The 16859-nt window shown below is 45.7% G+C and overlaps 1 protein-coding gene across 3 annotated transcripts; it reads left to right on the plus strand.

Annotated features, from left to right (window-relative positions):
- Positions 1–760: 760 nt before the first annotated feature.
- On the plus strand, positions 761–16630 carry LOC140508286 (uncharacterized). Of its 3 annotated transcripts, XM_072616087.1 has the most exons (5): positions 1905–5512; positions 6203–6285; positions 6868–6988; positions 10858–10984; positions 11845–16630. In XM_072616087.1, the coding sequence occupies exons 3-5, from the start codon at positions 6947–6949 to the stop codon at positions 14748–14750; spliced, it is 3075 nt and encodes a 1024-aa protein (XP_072472188.1). In that variant the 5' UTR covers positions 1905–5512; positions 6203–6285; positions 6868–6946; the 3' UTR covers positions 14751–16630. The 3 variants fall into 3 exon arrangements, with proteins under 3 accessions (XP_072472190.1, XP_072472188.1, XP_072472187.1); XM_072616089.1 differs by lacking the exons at positions 1905–5512; positions 6868–6988 and adding an exon at positions 761–883; XM_072616086.1 differs by lacking the exon at positions 6868–6988.
- Positions 16631–16859: the final 229 nt, after the last annotated feature.

Consider the following 16859-nt stretch of genomic DNA (forward strand, 5'->3'; position numbering starts at 1 on the left):
TTTACCTCAATTAAGCTCCCAATGGCTACAGAGAAGGTCTAAGTGAATTCTTTCACATTTTGAACCAGTTATCCCATCTGTTTCTACAACAGGGACCCTGGCATTTACTTGTGGCTATTGCTTGGCTCTCTGTGGATGCTGCAGAATCTTCTTTTCCTAGCTTATCCCTTCCAGGGTTTGTTATGATGGTTTTTGCTGAGTCTGACAGCAAGACTGGGATCCTTCTTGTCTGGTTTCACCCAAGAAGTCGTACCTGTTTTATCACATGTTTATTTTTATTCATGGCCTTTTGAAAATCTTTTAAATGTGTTTGGTGTCAACAAGACACAGGGGGTTTTGTTTTCTGACCCCTCCCCCACGGGTGTAGGGTTATTTTTAACTTTCCCTTAAAGTCCTGAGTCAGGTTTCTCTTTCTTGCCTCCTCTCACGTTAAAATGAATCCTAGACTCAGATTTTGGCTCCTTCATCCCTTTTAACTTTTCACTCTAAGTATTTAACCTTCCTCTTCCTCTTCCCCTCAATTCCCTGTCACATGCAATCCCTGTTTTAAATTCTCATTTCCTGGGCCTTTCCCTCCAAGTCTTTCCCGACTTCTCTTCTTTCTTTGGTCTTTCTGCCCACCCTGCCCTTGCCTCTCGCATTCCTGACACTTGCCCCCAGTTAATCCTTCTGGATTCTAGGGCTTTCTGGAGGCAGGAATCCTTTCCACATGACTCCTTCCACTTCCGGCTCGTTAATAGCGTCTGCCGTTACCTAGGAGACCACGTCCCGCAGAGGATTCTGGGAAGATGGCGGCGTAGGTCGGCCCGCCTCAAGCTCTCCAGATTTTCTTCAGCCTGAGAGATCAAAGAGCAGGTTCGGGCGGACCCGGAGCCGGGACCAGGTGAGAGTCGGGGCCCAGCGAGGGGAGCCCCGAAGGGAAATCCCGCGAGATTTCCTCCCCCGGGCCGGGCACCACCGAAAACTTCTACGAGGATACTGAGGGGAGGGGGAAAGGCCTGGGGAGCCCCCCGCCGGGGACAAGGAACGAGAGACCCGGATGTGGGGGAGGGGAGCTTGTCCGGAGGAGCGTAAGACCCGGGGATTCCACGAGGACGGGCCGGAGTCTGCCCGCGGCCTCGGACGTGCCCGCCTCCTTCACGGCCCGAGAAAGCCTCGAGGACGTCGGATCCCGACCTGGATCCGCGGCCGAAGCCCCCGCGCGTGGGGGTCTCTCGGTCCCGTGGGGGTCTCTCGGCCCGTGGGCATCTCTCGGTCCCGTGGGGGTCTCTCGGCCCGTGGGCATCTCTCGGTCCCGTGGGGATCTCTCGGTCCCGTGGGGGTCTCTCGGCCCCGTGGGGGTCTCTCTGTCCCGGGGGATCTCTCGGTCCCGGGGGGTCACTAGGGGAGTCCACGGTCCGTGCGTGGGACGGGAGTCCGGTCCTGTGGGCTCCGTGGGATCCCGCTTTATGGAAGGAGAATTCGGGGAGAAATGGCCGGAGCCGCCGGGTCAGGGTCGGTCCGAGCGCACGGACCGGACCGGGCTCCGCAGGGACGGGGCCTGCGGGGAGACCCCGGAGGAGAGCAGGGGGGATGGCCGCGGGTTCTGACGGTCCGGCGCCGGTTGGAGGGAGAGTCGTGTCCGGAAGGGACGCGGTGGTTCCGGGGTGTTGGGCATCCTGGAGGCGTCTCTGCTCGTGTTGTAAAAGAGGAAAAGTGAGGCCAGGAGGGTCAGGTGACGTGTCCAGGGTCTCACGGCTGGTGTCTGAGGCGGAATTTGAACCTAGGTCTTCCTGACCCCAGACCAGGCGTGTTCGGTGCTTAATGGATGTTGATCGATTGTCCTGATCAGCCTTATTGGCTGAAGGCAGCTTGGAGGTGGGTGAAATCTGTGAGGTTCCTTCTTCATCTAAGAACCCAGGAGCCTTGGTGCCATGAGCCCCTTCTGCCCCAGCTCAGCTTTACTTCTGAGTACCCAGTGGGCAGGGATGGGGTCCCCAGAGCCAGGGAATTGTTGGCCACCTCCTAAATGACTGAGGACCTGGAACTTGGTTCTCAATTCCTCTTACCTCTCCCAGTGAATGAATGAATGAATGAATGAATTGGAAAAGTCAGTTATCCAGCTCTTCATTAATATGTGCCAGGATCTGCAGTAAGTGCTATAGACCAGAGGGCAGATCTGTCCCCATTAGCTCACCTAATTACAGATGCTGGCCTTTGGAAAGCCTTTCCTGAAATCCAAGTATTTTTGATTTCTGAGTCCCTGACCAAAGATGGCATGGGAGTGTGGGGGTTGGATTATCACCCCTTGTCTGACCTCTGACCTTCCTCCATTCTCTTTATTAGCATTTGTTACTCCTTCACCCCTACCTACCAACTCATGGGTTTTGGAATTCCATGTTCCCCTTCCTTTTTCTGGGCCTTTCTTCTTCCTCCCTCTCACTATCCCCCTTCCTCTCACATCCCACCCTTCTACTTCTTGGTGGATGGAACATCATGGTGATGTCGTCTCGGTCTTCTTGGAGAAGGAAGGACAACCACCAACCAGCCAGGCTGAACCAGAAGGGGTTAGGGATACTTCTGACCACTGAGACTCCCTAGGTCCTTGGGCTGCCCTCAACATTCACCCAAGTTCTTTCTGGGGGTCCAATGTTTTGTCTCTTGGGAGATGATTCAAAATCTCTGAACATCAGAGCTAGCTTGGATCTTGGAAATATTGCAGGCCATTAATCTCTCCTCAGGGACTTGTTGAAGGTGTTCCTTCCAACCTGGATCTTAGGCCAGATTTGGACTCAGGTCTTCTGATTTTAAGTCTGGCTCTCTATTCATAACCTGTAAATGATTCCTTATATTAGGCTTCTAGACAGAGAGAAGACAGATGGAAGGTCATCTCTGAGAGGATGGCACTAGGAGCTGGGGATGGAGAGAGAAAGTCAGGTGAGACCTGCAGAAGGACAGATGTGAGTGCCATTTTGAAGGACACTAAGGCCCATGGGAGAAGGAAAGAGCCTTCCTGGGTAGAGGGAGGAAAGCTTGGGGATAGTTTTCTGTTTGTCTGAGGGTGGGAAAGGGGCAGAAAGGCCAGTGAGTGGTGCCAGTTCCTGGAAGAGGGTATAATAAAAGAAGAACAGAACGTTTTACCACCAAGCCAAGTAGATTTATAGATATATATGTAAATGTTTGAATATATAAATCTGTATGTAGGTAAGTAGGGATCTTTCCCATCCATTAATAGGCCCTTCTTGAGTCACATGGAAGCCTGAGTCACTTGAGTCTAAGTCTCTATGAGCCTGTGATGGGAGGAGCTTGCTCAGTGGGTGGAGCAGGAAGTTGGTGTGAGTTGGAGGGAGTTGGAGCTTGGAGGGAGAGAGAGGAGGCTTAGAGACAGAGCAGTTATCCTGGGTGAGAGAAGGGTATCTTGCTTAGGGGAAGCCTATGTGTGTGAAGGCCTGATGGAGGGAAGGCTTGGGGATGGTGGTGCTCCCTGCAGTAATAATGTGTATAGACTTTTTGGCTACCATAATGGATTTGGCTTTCTGGTGTTTGAAATAATATGTTGTTGCTGTCTTCAATGAAGAGGATCTATTATATCTTGCCATTCAATCCTGGAAATTAGGAAATTTGCTGGCATATCCATAGCAGTCACTATGCATATTGCCTTGGAGATATAGTGTATATGTATGTATATTTCTGTTGACTTTGTTTTTCAACTTCTAACTTTCCTTTTCCTCTCCAGTTGAAGAAATGAGAACCCAGGGCATATCCTACTCTGCTCCAGTACCTGGGAAAGAAAGTCAGTCTATACCCCAGAGCCTCACTGGCCAGCCTAGTAACATTTTTAGCCATTGAGCCCCCTCCCTGTCTACCACTCCCTGTTGCCACATAAGGACCTGAGAGTAGGGTCTGTCTTTATTTTTGTTCAAAGAAAATACAAAAAGAATCGTAAAGGATTCAGTGCTGGGGTAATGTGCTCCACTCCCCACAGCAATCCCACTTCAATCCTTCACTGGTCTCCTTCCTGATTTCCAGCCATCCTTGCCTGCCAGGACCAACACTTCTTGCTTCCTGCAGCTCTCCCCTTCCCATTAGAACTCAGGTTTTGAGGGGTGGCAAGAGAAATACTCAGACCTCCCAAGGGGTAGATTTCACTTGCTTAACCAGGTAACAACCAAAGCCCTAGACTTAGGGGCAGATGTGAAGGTTGATATCAGTAGATAAAGTTTATAATGTGTTAAAGGTAACATATGACTTAGGACCAGGTACTCTGATGTCATGGTCACATCTCCTCATTAAAATCCAGCTGCTTTCCTGTGAGAAAAGATCTCTTGAGAAATAAAAAGAAGACAGAGGGAAAGGCCACCTAAGCATTAGGCTTGGAGTATGGAAGGTCAGGAATGGAGATGGGCCAAGGTGGTGAATGTCCTCCGTTTGGAGGAGAGTTGGGTGGGAGTGGGCAGGTCTGGGCCCAGGCTGCAGAGAAGAAAGAGGGACCTGAGGAAGGAGGGGATCAGGGGAGGGGAATGATTGGGAGAACCAGGAGGGATGTAAGCTGGGCATATTCTTGTGGGGAACATGATTGGAGTGGGAGGAGATCTGGAGGACCAGGAGATTCTGCTGAGGAGGTCTGGAGTCTAAGAAAAGTGAGGGAGGAAGTGGGGGGTGGAGCAATGGGGGAGGGGAGCTCAGAGATGACCAACCTAGTAGGTGCAGACTCTGGTGGAATTCTCTCCCTGGGGTGAAGTTTGAGAAACTGGGAGGGCAGGAGAGAAGGGAAGAAGAGGGGTAAACCTAGAAGATGGACAGCAGGGCTGGGCAGGACTCTCAGGATTAGCAAGACCCAGCCAGAGCAGGTTGTCTGGGAAAAAGGGCTAAGAGCTGAGATCCTTCTACCTTCTTTGGAGCTAAGGTCTCTCTGCATTCTTCCTTCAGAGGAACTGAGATTTCTCTCTGCCTTTCTCCCTTGGAGTTGAGATCTCTCTGACTCTGGGAGCCAGCTCTGCACATGCATGTGGCAGTTGGGTCTGACCAAGGGCCCCTCACCACTCCCTGGTTCTGCTGGCTGTACTTTCCCTTGGGCCTCATCTTCCCCCTCTGACCTCTTGCTGAGTGTCCTCCAGACTTGCCAGGACCAGGCTTCCCTCCAAGTCTTGGCTCTGGGGGTTGCTCCAGCTACTTGTCCAGGCTCCCTGTCACATCCCAAAGGTACTGGGGTATGTAGAGGGGTTTATGATTCTCATGTTATTCCGTATCATATGTGTAATGAATATACTAACTACCTAGATTTTTGAGAACTACCCTTTCCCCAGGGGATTCGGGCTTGGGAATCAGAGATTCTGAGCCACTTGAAGTGATCGATCCACTTTGGACAACTCCAACGTTCCTGTGCTTCTGTACGTTCAGTGAAGTGAATCAAAGATTGTAAAACCAGTTCCTGCCTCAGAACACTGGTTCTGTACCCACAGAGTAATCACGACCCTCAAGACTTGAGACAGTCAACTTACGAACTGTTTCCCATTGGACCCAGGAATGCCAGGCATGAGTCTGCCCTGTGAATAGCAAGTCAAGACCTAAAATTGATTATGTCATGATCCAGCCCAGTTGTGCTTTGCATGTGTATAAACTCTTCCTTCCCCCCAGCAGGGGAAGCCCTCCCCAAAAAGAGGACTTGAGGTTTGCAGACCTCCTCCCTGACTTTGAAATGAATCAATTAAACCCTTCCTTGATGTCTGGTACATTGCCTCTATCCTGCTCAGTTTTGCCTCTGACCATGCCTAGGTTAGAGACCTGTACAGTAAAGTTCTATTGACAGGTACCATCCCCAGTGTTACCATTGAGTCACAGTTGGCTGACCCACATATCACACCCATAGTAATAGATGGAAGCAGAGCTCTGGTGTGGGGTCATTGAGTGTCTGACTGGTCTCATTTCCTCTGGGATCCCAAGCCCCTTCTGCCTCTTGAGACCCTGTAGGAAGATGGGGGAGGGGCATGAGACCTAACAGGAGGAGTTCAGAGGGTAACAAGTCCTCTTCCAGGTCAGAAGTTCATTTCCAAAGGTGACCGTCCTTGCTGCCCTCCTCCTATGGTGGAGTCTCTCTACTGAAGGCATGGCAGGGCCTTTGTAACTGCTCTAAGTACTCACCTTCTGTCACTCCAGCATACACCCTAGGAAGACAAGGCAAAGTCAATATCTCTCTCACCCTGAGGTTCTTCTCCTTCCCCAGGTCAGCTTGCTGAGGACCAATGCCTATTCCTAGGCAATACACCAAGGAAAATGACCCCTGAAACCAAGAGATCCTCATACCAGGTGAGTGCAGTTCATCCAGCATCAGTGAAGATAGAATCTGAGAGTCAGGGAAGCTTTATCCCCTTTTACACAAGGGGAAACTGAGGAAGCCAGAGATGAAGTGACTTGACCAAGGTTGCACAGCCAACCAGTGTCTGAGGACCTCTTGGACCTCAAGTTTTCCTGATTCCATCCACATTCCCCTTCTCGGGATTCAGATGAAGGCCTTGTGTTCTTGAACCCAGTCCTGGTGGGGCTCCAGGGGCTGGTTCACAGTGAATGTGACTGAAACCTTATGGAAGAAATATTAAATTATCAACCCTTGTCTTATACTTGGAGTCCTAGAAAGGCCTTTCTGCCACTCTAGTTGAGACCCAAGCAGTAACAGTGACTTCCTTTCATTGACAAGTAATAAGTGGCAGGGACAGGATCTGAACCCAGGACTCAGCAGTCTAAGGCTAGTGGGCAGTGGGTTTACTTCCCATTACTCTTTGCTGGCTAGCACACATACATGTGTATTCGTGTGTAAGCTGAGGGAAAGCACAGTCTATCTCTAAAGGTAGAGAAATAAAGCCTCTGTCCTTGGGGATCATCCATTTTCAGGTGGAGTGGAGGGCAGAGGGGTTCTTGCAGAAGATGGAAGTGTTAACAGGACTTTACTGAGCTAGTGTCCACCCTGAGAATGACAGAAGCAGCCAGCCAGAGACAAAGAGTTATTAATCAGGTAGTCAACTAATTAATTAAATACTAATTAATTAAATTATGAGGCACAGATTGGCAAATCATAATTCCCTTCTGAAAGGGCAGCACTCTAGGGATTAGGAAGATCCTCCCAGGGTTGATTGGCAGGAAGCAGAAACCTTTGGAGCTGAAATCTTTCTGGCTTCTTCCCTTGGAGCTGAGATCTCTTTGCCTTCTTTCTTGGAACCAAGGAGTCTCTGCCATCTTTCCTCAAAGCTGAGTTCTCTCTGTCTTCTGGGAGCCAGCTCTGTACAGGCAGGTGCCATGTAGGTCTGAACTAGGGCCCCTTCCTGTACCTCACTTCTGCTGGCTACCCTTTCCATTGGGCCTCATCTCTCTCCTCTGACTTCTTGGTGAGTGTCCTCCAGGCTTGCCAGGAGTGGGCCTCCCTCCAAGTTCTGGGGGTTGCCCCTGCTACCTGTCCTAGTTCCATGTCACGGTCCCAAAGTATTAGATGAGTGCAGTCTATCCACAGGCCTGATCCCCATCAGCCAAGGTGGAATTACAGAGAGACAAGGAAGCTGTTAGAGGTGTGATGTCCTTTGCAGTGCTGTCAGCAGAGCAGAAACTGTCCTGGGTCTGCTCATGTCCTCCTGCCCCAGGCCACACAGGTCTTCCCAGGTCTCTCTGAGTCCTTCCCATGTACCATTTTTTAGGTCAAGTCACTTAGCCTTTAGAAAGTGTCTCCACAGTGCTAACTTTTTAAAGAAAGTTTAAAAAAATAACAATCCCTGCTCTCTGAATTCAGTCTATTTGGGAGAAAATATGTCAGCATCTGTGTGCAAACAAGATCTGTACTGTATGAATGAGAGGCGCTGGGAGAGGGAACAGACTAGGAACAACTTGTTTTCAGAAGGGGAGATGTTAGCTGAGATGGGCAGCCAGGAGACCCCAGTGAGAGGGGAGGACATTCCAAACATGAGAGACAGCCATTGGAAAGGCACCAGGGTCAGGGGATGGAGGGTCTTGGTCAAAGATGAGCCAGGAGGCCAGTGTCTCTGCATCATAGAGGAGAAGACCAAGGTGAAAGAAGACTGGAAAGCTTTTAGGGGCTGGTTACATGGTATCTTCTTTGTGCCAGGAGCCATATAAATATTACCTCATTTGGTCCTATTGTAAGAATTGTTAGGGTACTTGGTAGGGGCAGGCAGAACATGAGAGTGCAGGTTACCCACAGACAGTGTGCTGTGGTTTATTCATCCATTCAAGACCGTGACACACTCCCTGATGGACATGTGTGTCTCAGTTCCACAGAGGACATAGAAACAGGCTCTCCTGAGGTACACGCCTCATGCTTTGGCTGGGATCCCTGAGGTTTTGTAGGCAGAAGCTTTCAGAGAAGGTTTGGGTCAGATCAGGTTAGGGGAGAGAGAGAGGGAAAGGACCATGTTGAGGAACAGAAACATAGTGTGGATTTAGAGTTAGAGTTAGGAAGGTCTGTCACAAGGGTCTTTAGCATGGCTACTTACACCAGTCCAAAGAAAATGGTAGCTGCTTGATTAGTTAGGTGGTTAATCAACATTGGCTAAGCCCTTTGTGCCTTCTTAGACAGAATAACAGGACAGGAAGTGGGTCCTGATTTTTCTCAAAGAAATTGGGGGAAAGGAGGTACTGAAGGGGACACTGAGGACATTGACCTCAGAATATATAGCAGTATAGCATCCAATGGAGTCATTTATGGTTTCTTAAAAATTCATTTTTAAAAATCATTGCCCACTTGTTATGTGAAAGCCTCAGTGGTCAAATTTGGGATATGAGTGCTAAAGGTGTGAGTGTGCTTCCCAAAATCAAAGAAGGAAATGGATTGGCAGGGGTGAGAATGGGGGCAGGGTTTGTGTAACCATAGAGCAGCAATCACCTGATACATGTTGGGCTGGTTGAGGTGAACTCTGTCCAATCAGGAGACAGAGCTTCTGGGGGAGGGCTATAGAGGGCTGAGTGAAGCAGGAATCATGGCAAGAAGGTGGCATCAAAGACCACTTCTTGGTCTCTGAAGCCTAGTCAGTTAAACTTTAGGTAGGCCGTCTGATCTCTCTGACCTCTTGGCTCAGACCTTCCTGGGAACTAATAGCCCAACACTGAATTTTTAGGAGACATCTTTATGTCAAAGAAAAGGGCTGCTTCTGCCAGCCAGGGAGTCGGTCAGGAGGAGGAGTCCAAGGCAGAATTTGCCTAGAAATGTGAGCCATATGGAAAGCAGAACAAGGCCTTTGTGAGAGGGTCCACCACTTTTCTTTCTGCCTCAGTTCTGATGCCTCAGGATCATCCTCTTCCTTCATTCACACTCATGGCTAGAAATTCAGGACCCTGCCTTCTCTACTCCTTTTCCTGGTCTCCATGAGCTGCAATACCATGGTTGTGGCAATGACCCGTCTTCTTCCTTAACTCTGTTCTAGTGTACCCACTTCCTCTCCAAGGCTCACATTATGCCTGGGCCAAAATGTAATATACTGGTTCCTCCTGAGAGCTCCTTTTCTTCATTTGTCCTTCAACTCCCTTTCTCCCTCCTTCACCCTATTTTGGGACTGAGTCTCTTCTGCTTCTGAGGAGAAAAAGTTACACAAGAAAACTCTGGCTATAGACCAATCCAAAGGAGTGAGCCCTATACTTTGAGGACCTGGCTGCAAATGGAACTGAATGTGTCCTAAATTAAATTATGATGGGGTCTCCTCTAGAGCCCCTGGAAACTTTTGATATTTTACCTTCTATCAGTGGGTCATTCTTTCATGAAAAACTCTTAAAATTTGGTATAAAGGCCATATGTTCAGAAATTATAAAGATAAGAATGAAGAACAGCAGCAACTTCTTAACCAGTGAATCACACCATTCTGCTAGAAATGAGAAGCATCAAATGCCAAGTGCCTTGGCTAAGCACATGTTTTGTATGTACCAGACTGAGAAACTAGATGGGTTCTCGTAAGCACCAAAGGATTTGAAGAAGCAGTCACTGTCTTGTACAGTCTCCATCAGTCTGCTTCTTGACCCATTCTTTTGACTCCCTAAACAACCTAAGCCCAGTGACCCAGAGTTGTAGCAGCATGATGAAATAATTTATTTTTCATAAATTGTCAATGTCTTATACATTAGGTCCATCTCTAACCCCACTTAATAAAATTTTACATTTTTAATGGAAGAAGGAATCCTCCTTTCCCCACATAGTTACTCTTATTTGTCTATAATTAAATATTAAAATCAAAGAATGTCCTATGAACAGTTGAAAGCAATCATAAAGCAAAGAGAGAAGATGTTTAAGTATGACTCATCATGCCCAGGACCATCTCACCCCCTCAGTATAAGAGTAGAGAATTCTTCTTCATTTGGCTGGAAACAGTCTCATACCACTCTGGTGAGGCCATACTGTGAGTAATCTCCCTTTAGAAATATTTTCATACTGAGATCACTGTCACCTTGTTGTTTTTTTCCTCCCAGAATCCACAGTCCTAACCAACTTCTCACAAGCTCTTCGTAAGAATATTCTTAATATGTCACTTAGGACAGAGATAGAGTTACATATGGCCCCCCTATCTCCCATACAGATTCTTGTGCATCACTAACAGAGCATGTATCTTGCTCTGAATCCCATCAGGAGAAGCATTGTCTAGTAAAACATTTTACTAGCTTTGATTATTCCATCGTGATTCTTATTTCAGATGTAAAATGCTTTTCTCCATATTCCATTGTGGTCTTAATAACTGATTGCAAGTGTTGGCTCTGACACTCATATAAGTGATATGAGTGTTAGGGAAATCCCTTCTCTGAGCTTCAGTTGCCTCTTCAAAGTGAATGAGAGTTGGACTAGAGGAATTTTGGAGTCTCTTTGAGCTTTAAATCATGTGACTTTTGATGGTTTAGGAGTTGGTGACATTCAAGGATGTGGTTGTGGACTTCACTAAGGAGGAGTGGGGCCTCTTGGACCATTATCAGAAAGAGCTGTACAAGGAGGTCATGCTGGAGAATGTGCAGAACCTGCTGTCCCTGGGTAAGGACCATTTCCTCTCTTTTCTTGATGTTAATTATCAGACCAAAATTTTCACAAGTGGCAGAGAATGGATCCATATTCTGGTGTATCTCAGCTTCAGAAGCTTCATTAAGTGCACACTATTCTGTGTGTACCACCTCTGCATTGGTCTGGGCTTGTCACCTTTTCAGATTAAGTAATTTATATATCACCAACAAAGCTATGCAGGAAGAGATAGTAGGAGATACCCCATTTAAAAAACTACACCATATAAAAGTCCTGGAAGTGCAGCTGTGAAAAGAAGCCCAGGGACGGGTAAGCCCTAGAGAATTTTCATTGTTTCTTTATTAGGTTTTGCATCTCGCCATCATTTTTATCAAACCAATTTGGATGTATACAAGTGTTCAGGCTGAGATGAGTAAATACGGTGCTTTATAACAAATCTCTCAAAGCTCCTCACTGCTGTTCTGCTGGGGTGCTGCAAACCCTGTGTTGGCTCACTTTTGTCTCCAACATAGTAACACACTATTTCTTCCAAGGAGAATCACTCGAATCTGTTGACATTAAGTCTGGCAGCCATCTTGGCTTGTGGTTGCTGCGTTTGTTGCATGGAAACGTTTAGCTTGGAGAGAGTGAGTCTGTGATGGGTCCAGCCCTCTGTAGTGTACACCTCCTTTGTCACTCTCACAGCCTGTGTCTCTTCTCCTTCCACTGAGACAGTCTATTGAATGCCGGTGTTTATCAGAGTACGCAAAGTATTGTTGCATTTTGGCTGTTGATGGAAAGGTCATGAGCCACCCAAGTCTCCAGTAGCCATTGCAGTTGCATGTACTTCTGTGTATGCATCTTGTGCTCTATACATGTTTATTTCTTTTCTTCAGGGTTAGACAGCAGGTTTGAAGAAAATGAGGTGACTGGAAACCTTGGAATTTTTCTGCAAAATCATGACCTGCATCAATTCTTGAGATACAGTCCCTGGGACTTCAAGTTGAGAGAAATCCATGCATCTAATATCAAGATAGAAAAAAATTCAAAAAGTGACTATGAATTTGATGAAATTGGAAAGCCTTGTATCCTACATCACTGTAAGAAAATGATGTCTGGGAATAACTCTGGTCAGGATAGTGAATGTAGAAAGTGCTTTATTGAACATGTAGAGCTTTTTCAGTCCCTTGAGAAAGCTACTGAGATGCTAGTGTATCCAGATAATCAATGGAAAATGACCTGGAACTGGAGTTCAAACTTTATGACACATCAGAAAAGTGATAATGAAGAAATGCTTTGTGTAAGTAATAGAGGTGGGAAGGCCTTGAGTCAGAACTCTCAGCTCATTCTTCATCAGCAAATTCCCATTGGAGAGGAGCCTGATGAATATAATGAATGGGAATCAACCTCATCCTCTCACTCCTCTTTTCCTTCTTATACTGGAATGAAAAGTTGTGTATGTCCTGAGTGTGGGAAGGTGTTTTGTTGCAACTTAGATCTTAATAGATCTTATAAGATTCATACTGGGGAGAAGTTTTATGAATGTCATGAATGTGGGAATGCTGTGTGCTATAGATCTCTCCTTATTGGCCATCAGAGAATCCACAGGGAAGAGAAACTTATTGAATGTAATCATTGTGGAAAGACTTTCACACAGAGCTCAGGTCTTACTGCAAATCCAAGAAGTCAGAGTGAAGAGAAGCCTTATGAAGGTAATCAGTGTAGAGAAGCTTTCAAAAGGAGGGAGTGTCTTGAAGCCTATCAGAAAATCCACAGTGGAGAGAAACGTTTTGAATGTAATCAGTGTGGAAAGACTTTCACAAGGAGGGAGGGTCTTGCTACCCATCATAGAATCCACACTGGAGAGAAACCTTTTGAATGTAATCAATGTGGAAAAACTTTCAGAACAAGCTCCCATCTTGCTGGACATCAGAGAATACACACTGGAGAGAAACCTTATGAATGTGATCAGTGTGGAAAAGCTTTCAGAGACAGGGGCAGTCTTGCTGCCCATCAGAGAATCCACAGTGGAGAGAAACCTTTTGAATGTAATCAGTGTGGAAAGAGTTTCAGAACGAGCTCCCGTCTTGTTGCTCATCAAAGAATCCACAGTGGAGAGAAACCTTTTGAATGTAATCAGTGTGGAAAGACTTTCATAGAGAGGTACCATCTTGCTGCCCATCAGAGAATCCACACTGGAGAGAAACCTCATGAATGTAATCAATGTGGAAAGGCTTTCACTAGCAGAAGCAAACTTGGTGCCCATCAGAGAATCCACACCGGAGAGAAACCTTATAAATGTCATCACTGTGGAAAGGCTTTCACAGACAGTGGTAATCTTGCTGTACATCAGCGAATCCATACTGGAGAAAAACCTTATGGATGTAGTCTGTGTGGAAAGGCTTTCAGAGACAGGGGCAGTCTTGCTGCCCATATGAGAATCCACAGTGGAGAAAAACCTTTTCAGTGCAATCAATGTGGCAAGACTTTCAGAAAGAAATCTAGTCTTGCTGCCCATGAGAGAATCCACACTGGAGAGAAACCTTTTGAATGTAATCAGTGTGGAAAGGCTTTCACACAGAGCTCCAGTCTTACTGCCCATCAGAGAATCCACGCTCGAGAGAAGCCTTATGAAGGTAATCATTTTGGAACAGCTATCACAAGGAGGAAGAGTCTTGATGTCTATCAGAGAATCCACACTGCAGAGAAACCTTTTGAATGTAATCATTGTGGAAAAACTTTCATACAGAGGTGCCATCTTACTGCCCATCAGAGAATCCACACTGGAGAGAAACCTTATGAATGCAATTACTGTGGAAAGGCTTTCAGAGACAGGGGCAATCTTGCTGCCCATCAGAGAATTCACACTGGCGAGAAGCCTTATGAATGTAATCAATGTGGAAAGGCTTTCACAAGGATGGAGAGCCTTGCTGCCCATCATAGAATCCACAGTGGAGAGAAACCTTTTGAATGTAATCAATGTGAAAAGACTTTCAGGACGAGCTCCCAGCTTGCTGGACATCAGAGAATTCACACTGGGGAGAAACCTTACGAATGTAATCACTGTGGAAAAGCTTTCAGAGATAGGGGCAGTCTTGCTGGACATCAGAGAATTCACACTGGAGAGAAACCTTATGAATGTAATCAGTGTGGAAAAGCTTTCAGAGACAGAGGCAGTCTTGCTGCCCATCAGAGAATCCACAGTGGAGAGAAACCTTTTGAATGTAATCAATGTGGAAAGAGTTTCAGAACGAGCTCCCGTCTTGTTGCTCATCAAAGAATCCACAGTGGAGAGAAACCTTTTGAATGTAATCAGTGTGGAAAGACTTTCATAGAGAGGTACCATCTTGCTGCCCATCAGAGAATCCACACTGGAGAGAAACCTCATGAATGTAATCAATGTGGAAAGGCTTTCACTAGCAGGAGCAAACTTGGTGCCCATCAGAGAATCCATACTGGAGAGAAACCTTATGAATGTAATCACTGTGGAAAGGCTTTCACAGACAAGGGCAATCTTGCTGTACATCAGAGAATTCACACTGGAGAGAAACCTTATGAATGTAATCTATGTGGAAAGGCTTTCACAACAAAGCGAAATCTTGCTGGTCATCAGAGAATCCATACTGGAGAGAAATCTTTTGAATGTAATCAATGTGGAAAAACTTTCATAAAGAGCTCCAGTCTTGCTGCCCATCACAGAATCCTCAGTGGAGAGAAATCTTTTGAATGTAATCAATGTGGAAAGGCTTTCACAGACAAGGGCAGTCTTGCTGCACAACAGAGAATCCATACTGGAGAATAAACCTTATGAATGAAGTCAGTGTGAAAAGGCTTTCACAAGGAGGCAGATTCTTGGTGCCCGTCAGAGAATCCACAGTGGATAGAAGCCTTATGAATGTAATCAATGTGGAAAAGCTTTCAGAAAGAGCGCCCATCTTGCTGCATATCAGAGAATCCAAACTGGAGAGAAACATTTTGAATGTAATCACTGTGGAAAGTCTTTCACATCCAGGGGCAGTCTTGGCACACATTAAATTATCCTTACTGTAGAGAAACCATATGAATGAAATCAATGTGGAAAGATTCCATAATGAAGCTGTATCTTGATGCCTATCCAAGAATCCACAATGGAGAAAAACATTTTGAACATCACCAGTGTGGAAACCGTTCATAATGAGATGGTATCTTTCTGCACATCAGATGAAGTTTTTTCGGGGTAATCAGTGTGGAAACAATTTTGCATTGAGATACATTCTTGCATCAGAGAATCTATAAGGCAAGGAGCCTTATGGATGTAATCATTGTGGGAAGGCTTTTAGATATTCCTCCAATCTTGCTACTCACTGGAAAATGCACTCTAGATAGAAACCTGTAGAATATAATCAATATGTAAAGTCTTTGACACAGAGCTACCATCTTGCTTTACATCAGAGAATTCACACTGAGGAGAAACCCAAGAATGTAATTAATGTGGAAAGTCTTTCACACAGAGCTCCAGTATTGGTATACATGAAAAAAAATAGATACGGAAGTGTATCAGTAATATCAGTAATAATTATCATGTAATAAATGTGGAATGATTTCCCACTGATCTCAGATTTTGCTAAACATCACAGTGTTCTCACTAGAGACAAGCCTCATAAGTGTCATGAATGTGTCTGAGCTTTAGTTACCACTCTTAACATATGTAACAAGACCTTCCAAACTTGAGAGAAATCTTAGGAATATAATCAAGGTGATGATGCCTTACACAACAATCATGTCCTATTTCCCTTCTTAGAATTTTTATGAGATAGAAATCTGATCATTGTCACAAGCATAGAATGCCATTCAGATGGAGTTCAGAGCTTCTTCAGGATTAGAGAAACCATTCTGAGGTGAAGGTCCCTGTGAACTCAGTGTCGGAAGGCTTCCACCTAGCGATCATCTCTTTCTATCGGAGGATTCGTTGTGGAGAGAAGCCTCACCAGTGTGCTCAGGGGGTCATGCTTTTCTCTGGAGGATGGTGATCAGTAGACAACCTTGTTCCTACTGGAATGAAGGTGGACAAGGGCAATAGATTTGGGAAGGGCTTTCCCTAGAGCTCCTACTTGACTGTACTTTTAAGAAATCATGCTGGAGACAAAGCTTTGGGATGTAATTACCAAAGAAGGTCCCCTGCTGCAGTCCAACCTTCTTTAGACCTCCCATGAAAGCGACCTCATTCAACCTCCCCAAATTGTATTGTGTACATAAAACCCTAAACATGTAATTTTTTTCCCCTGAAAGCCTTATATTTACCATCCCTCTTGAATATATCATGGCATTCATAGATTTCATTTCTTTAGCCATTCCTCCACTGGTATACACAGTGTTCCCTATTCTTTGCTGGCAGAAAAATTACTTTTTTAAATGTTTCGGTACCTATTGGACATTAATTTCTGTAATGCTTTCTTTAAGGGACTAGGTGACATGGTGAATGCAGTACTGTCCTTGGACCTACAAGGCCTGAATTGCAATTCAGCCTGTGGTACCCCCTAGTTGTATATCACTGAGCAAGTCATGTCACCTAATCATGCCTGAGTTTCCCTATCTTTACAATGGGTATAATAAGGGCATCTACCTCCCTGAGTTGAGGTGAGGATTTAATTAAACAGTATTTGTTAAATGCTTTGCAAATATTAAATCAAAATGGAAATACTATTTTTATGCCTACCATTCCTTGCATTGTTAGTCTTATAGTAAAATCAGTTGGCTAAATCATGGATAGTTCAACTGAGAAAGAGAGAGGGAGACCAAAAAGAAAGAGGTGCAGAGAGAGAGTCCCAGATCTTACCCAAGGGCATTTGCTTACATTTCTTAATACCACAGAGGAAACCCATTTTTTTCAACCAGTTGCAGTGTGTATGTTGTAAAATATCGTCTTTTATTT

Source organism: Notamacropus eugenii, chromosome 5, assembly GCF_028372415.1.
Source record: "Notamacropus eugenii isolate mMacEug1 chromosome 5, mMacEug1.pri_v2, whole genome shotgun sequence".
In the NCBI taxonomy this organism is placed as follows: Eukaryota; Metazoa; Chordata; class Mammalia; order Diprotodontia; family Macropodidae; genus Notamacropus; species Notamacropus eugenii.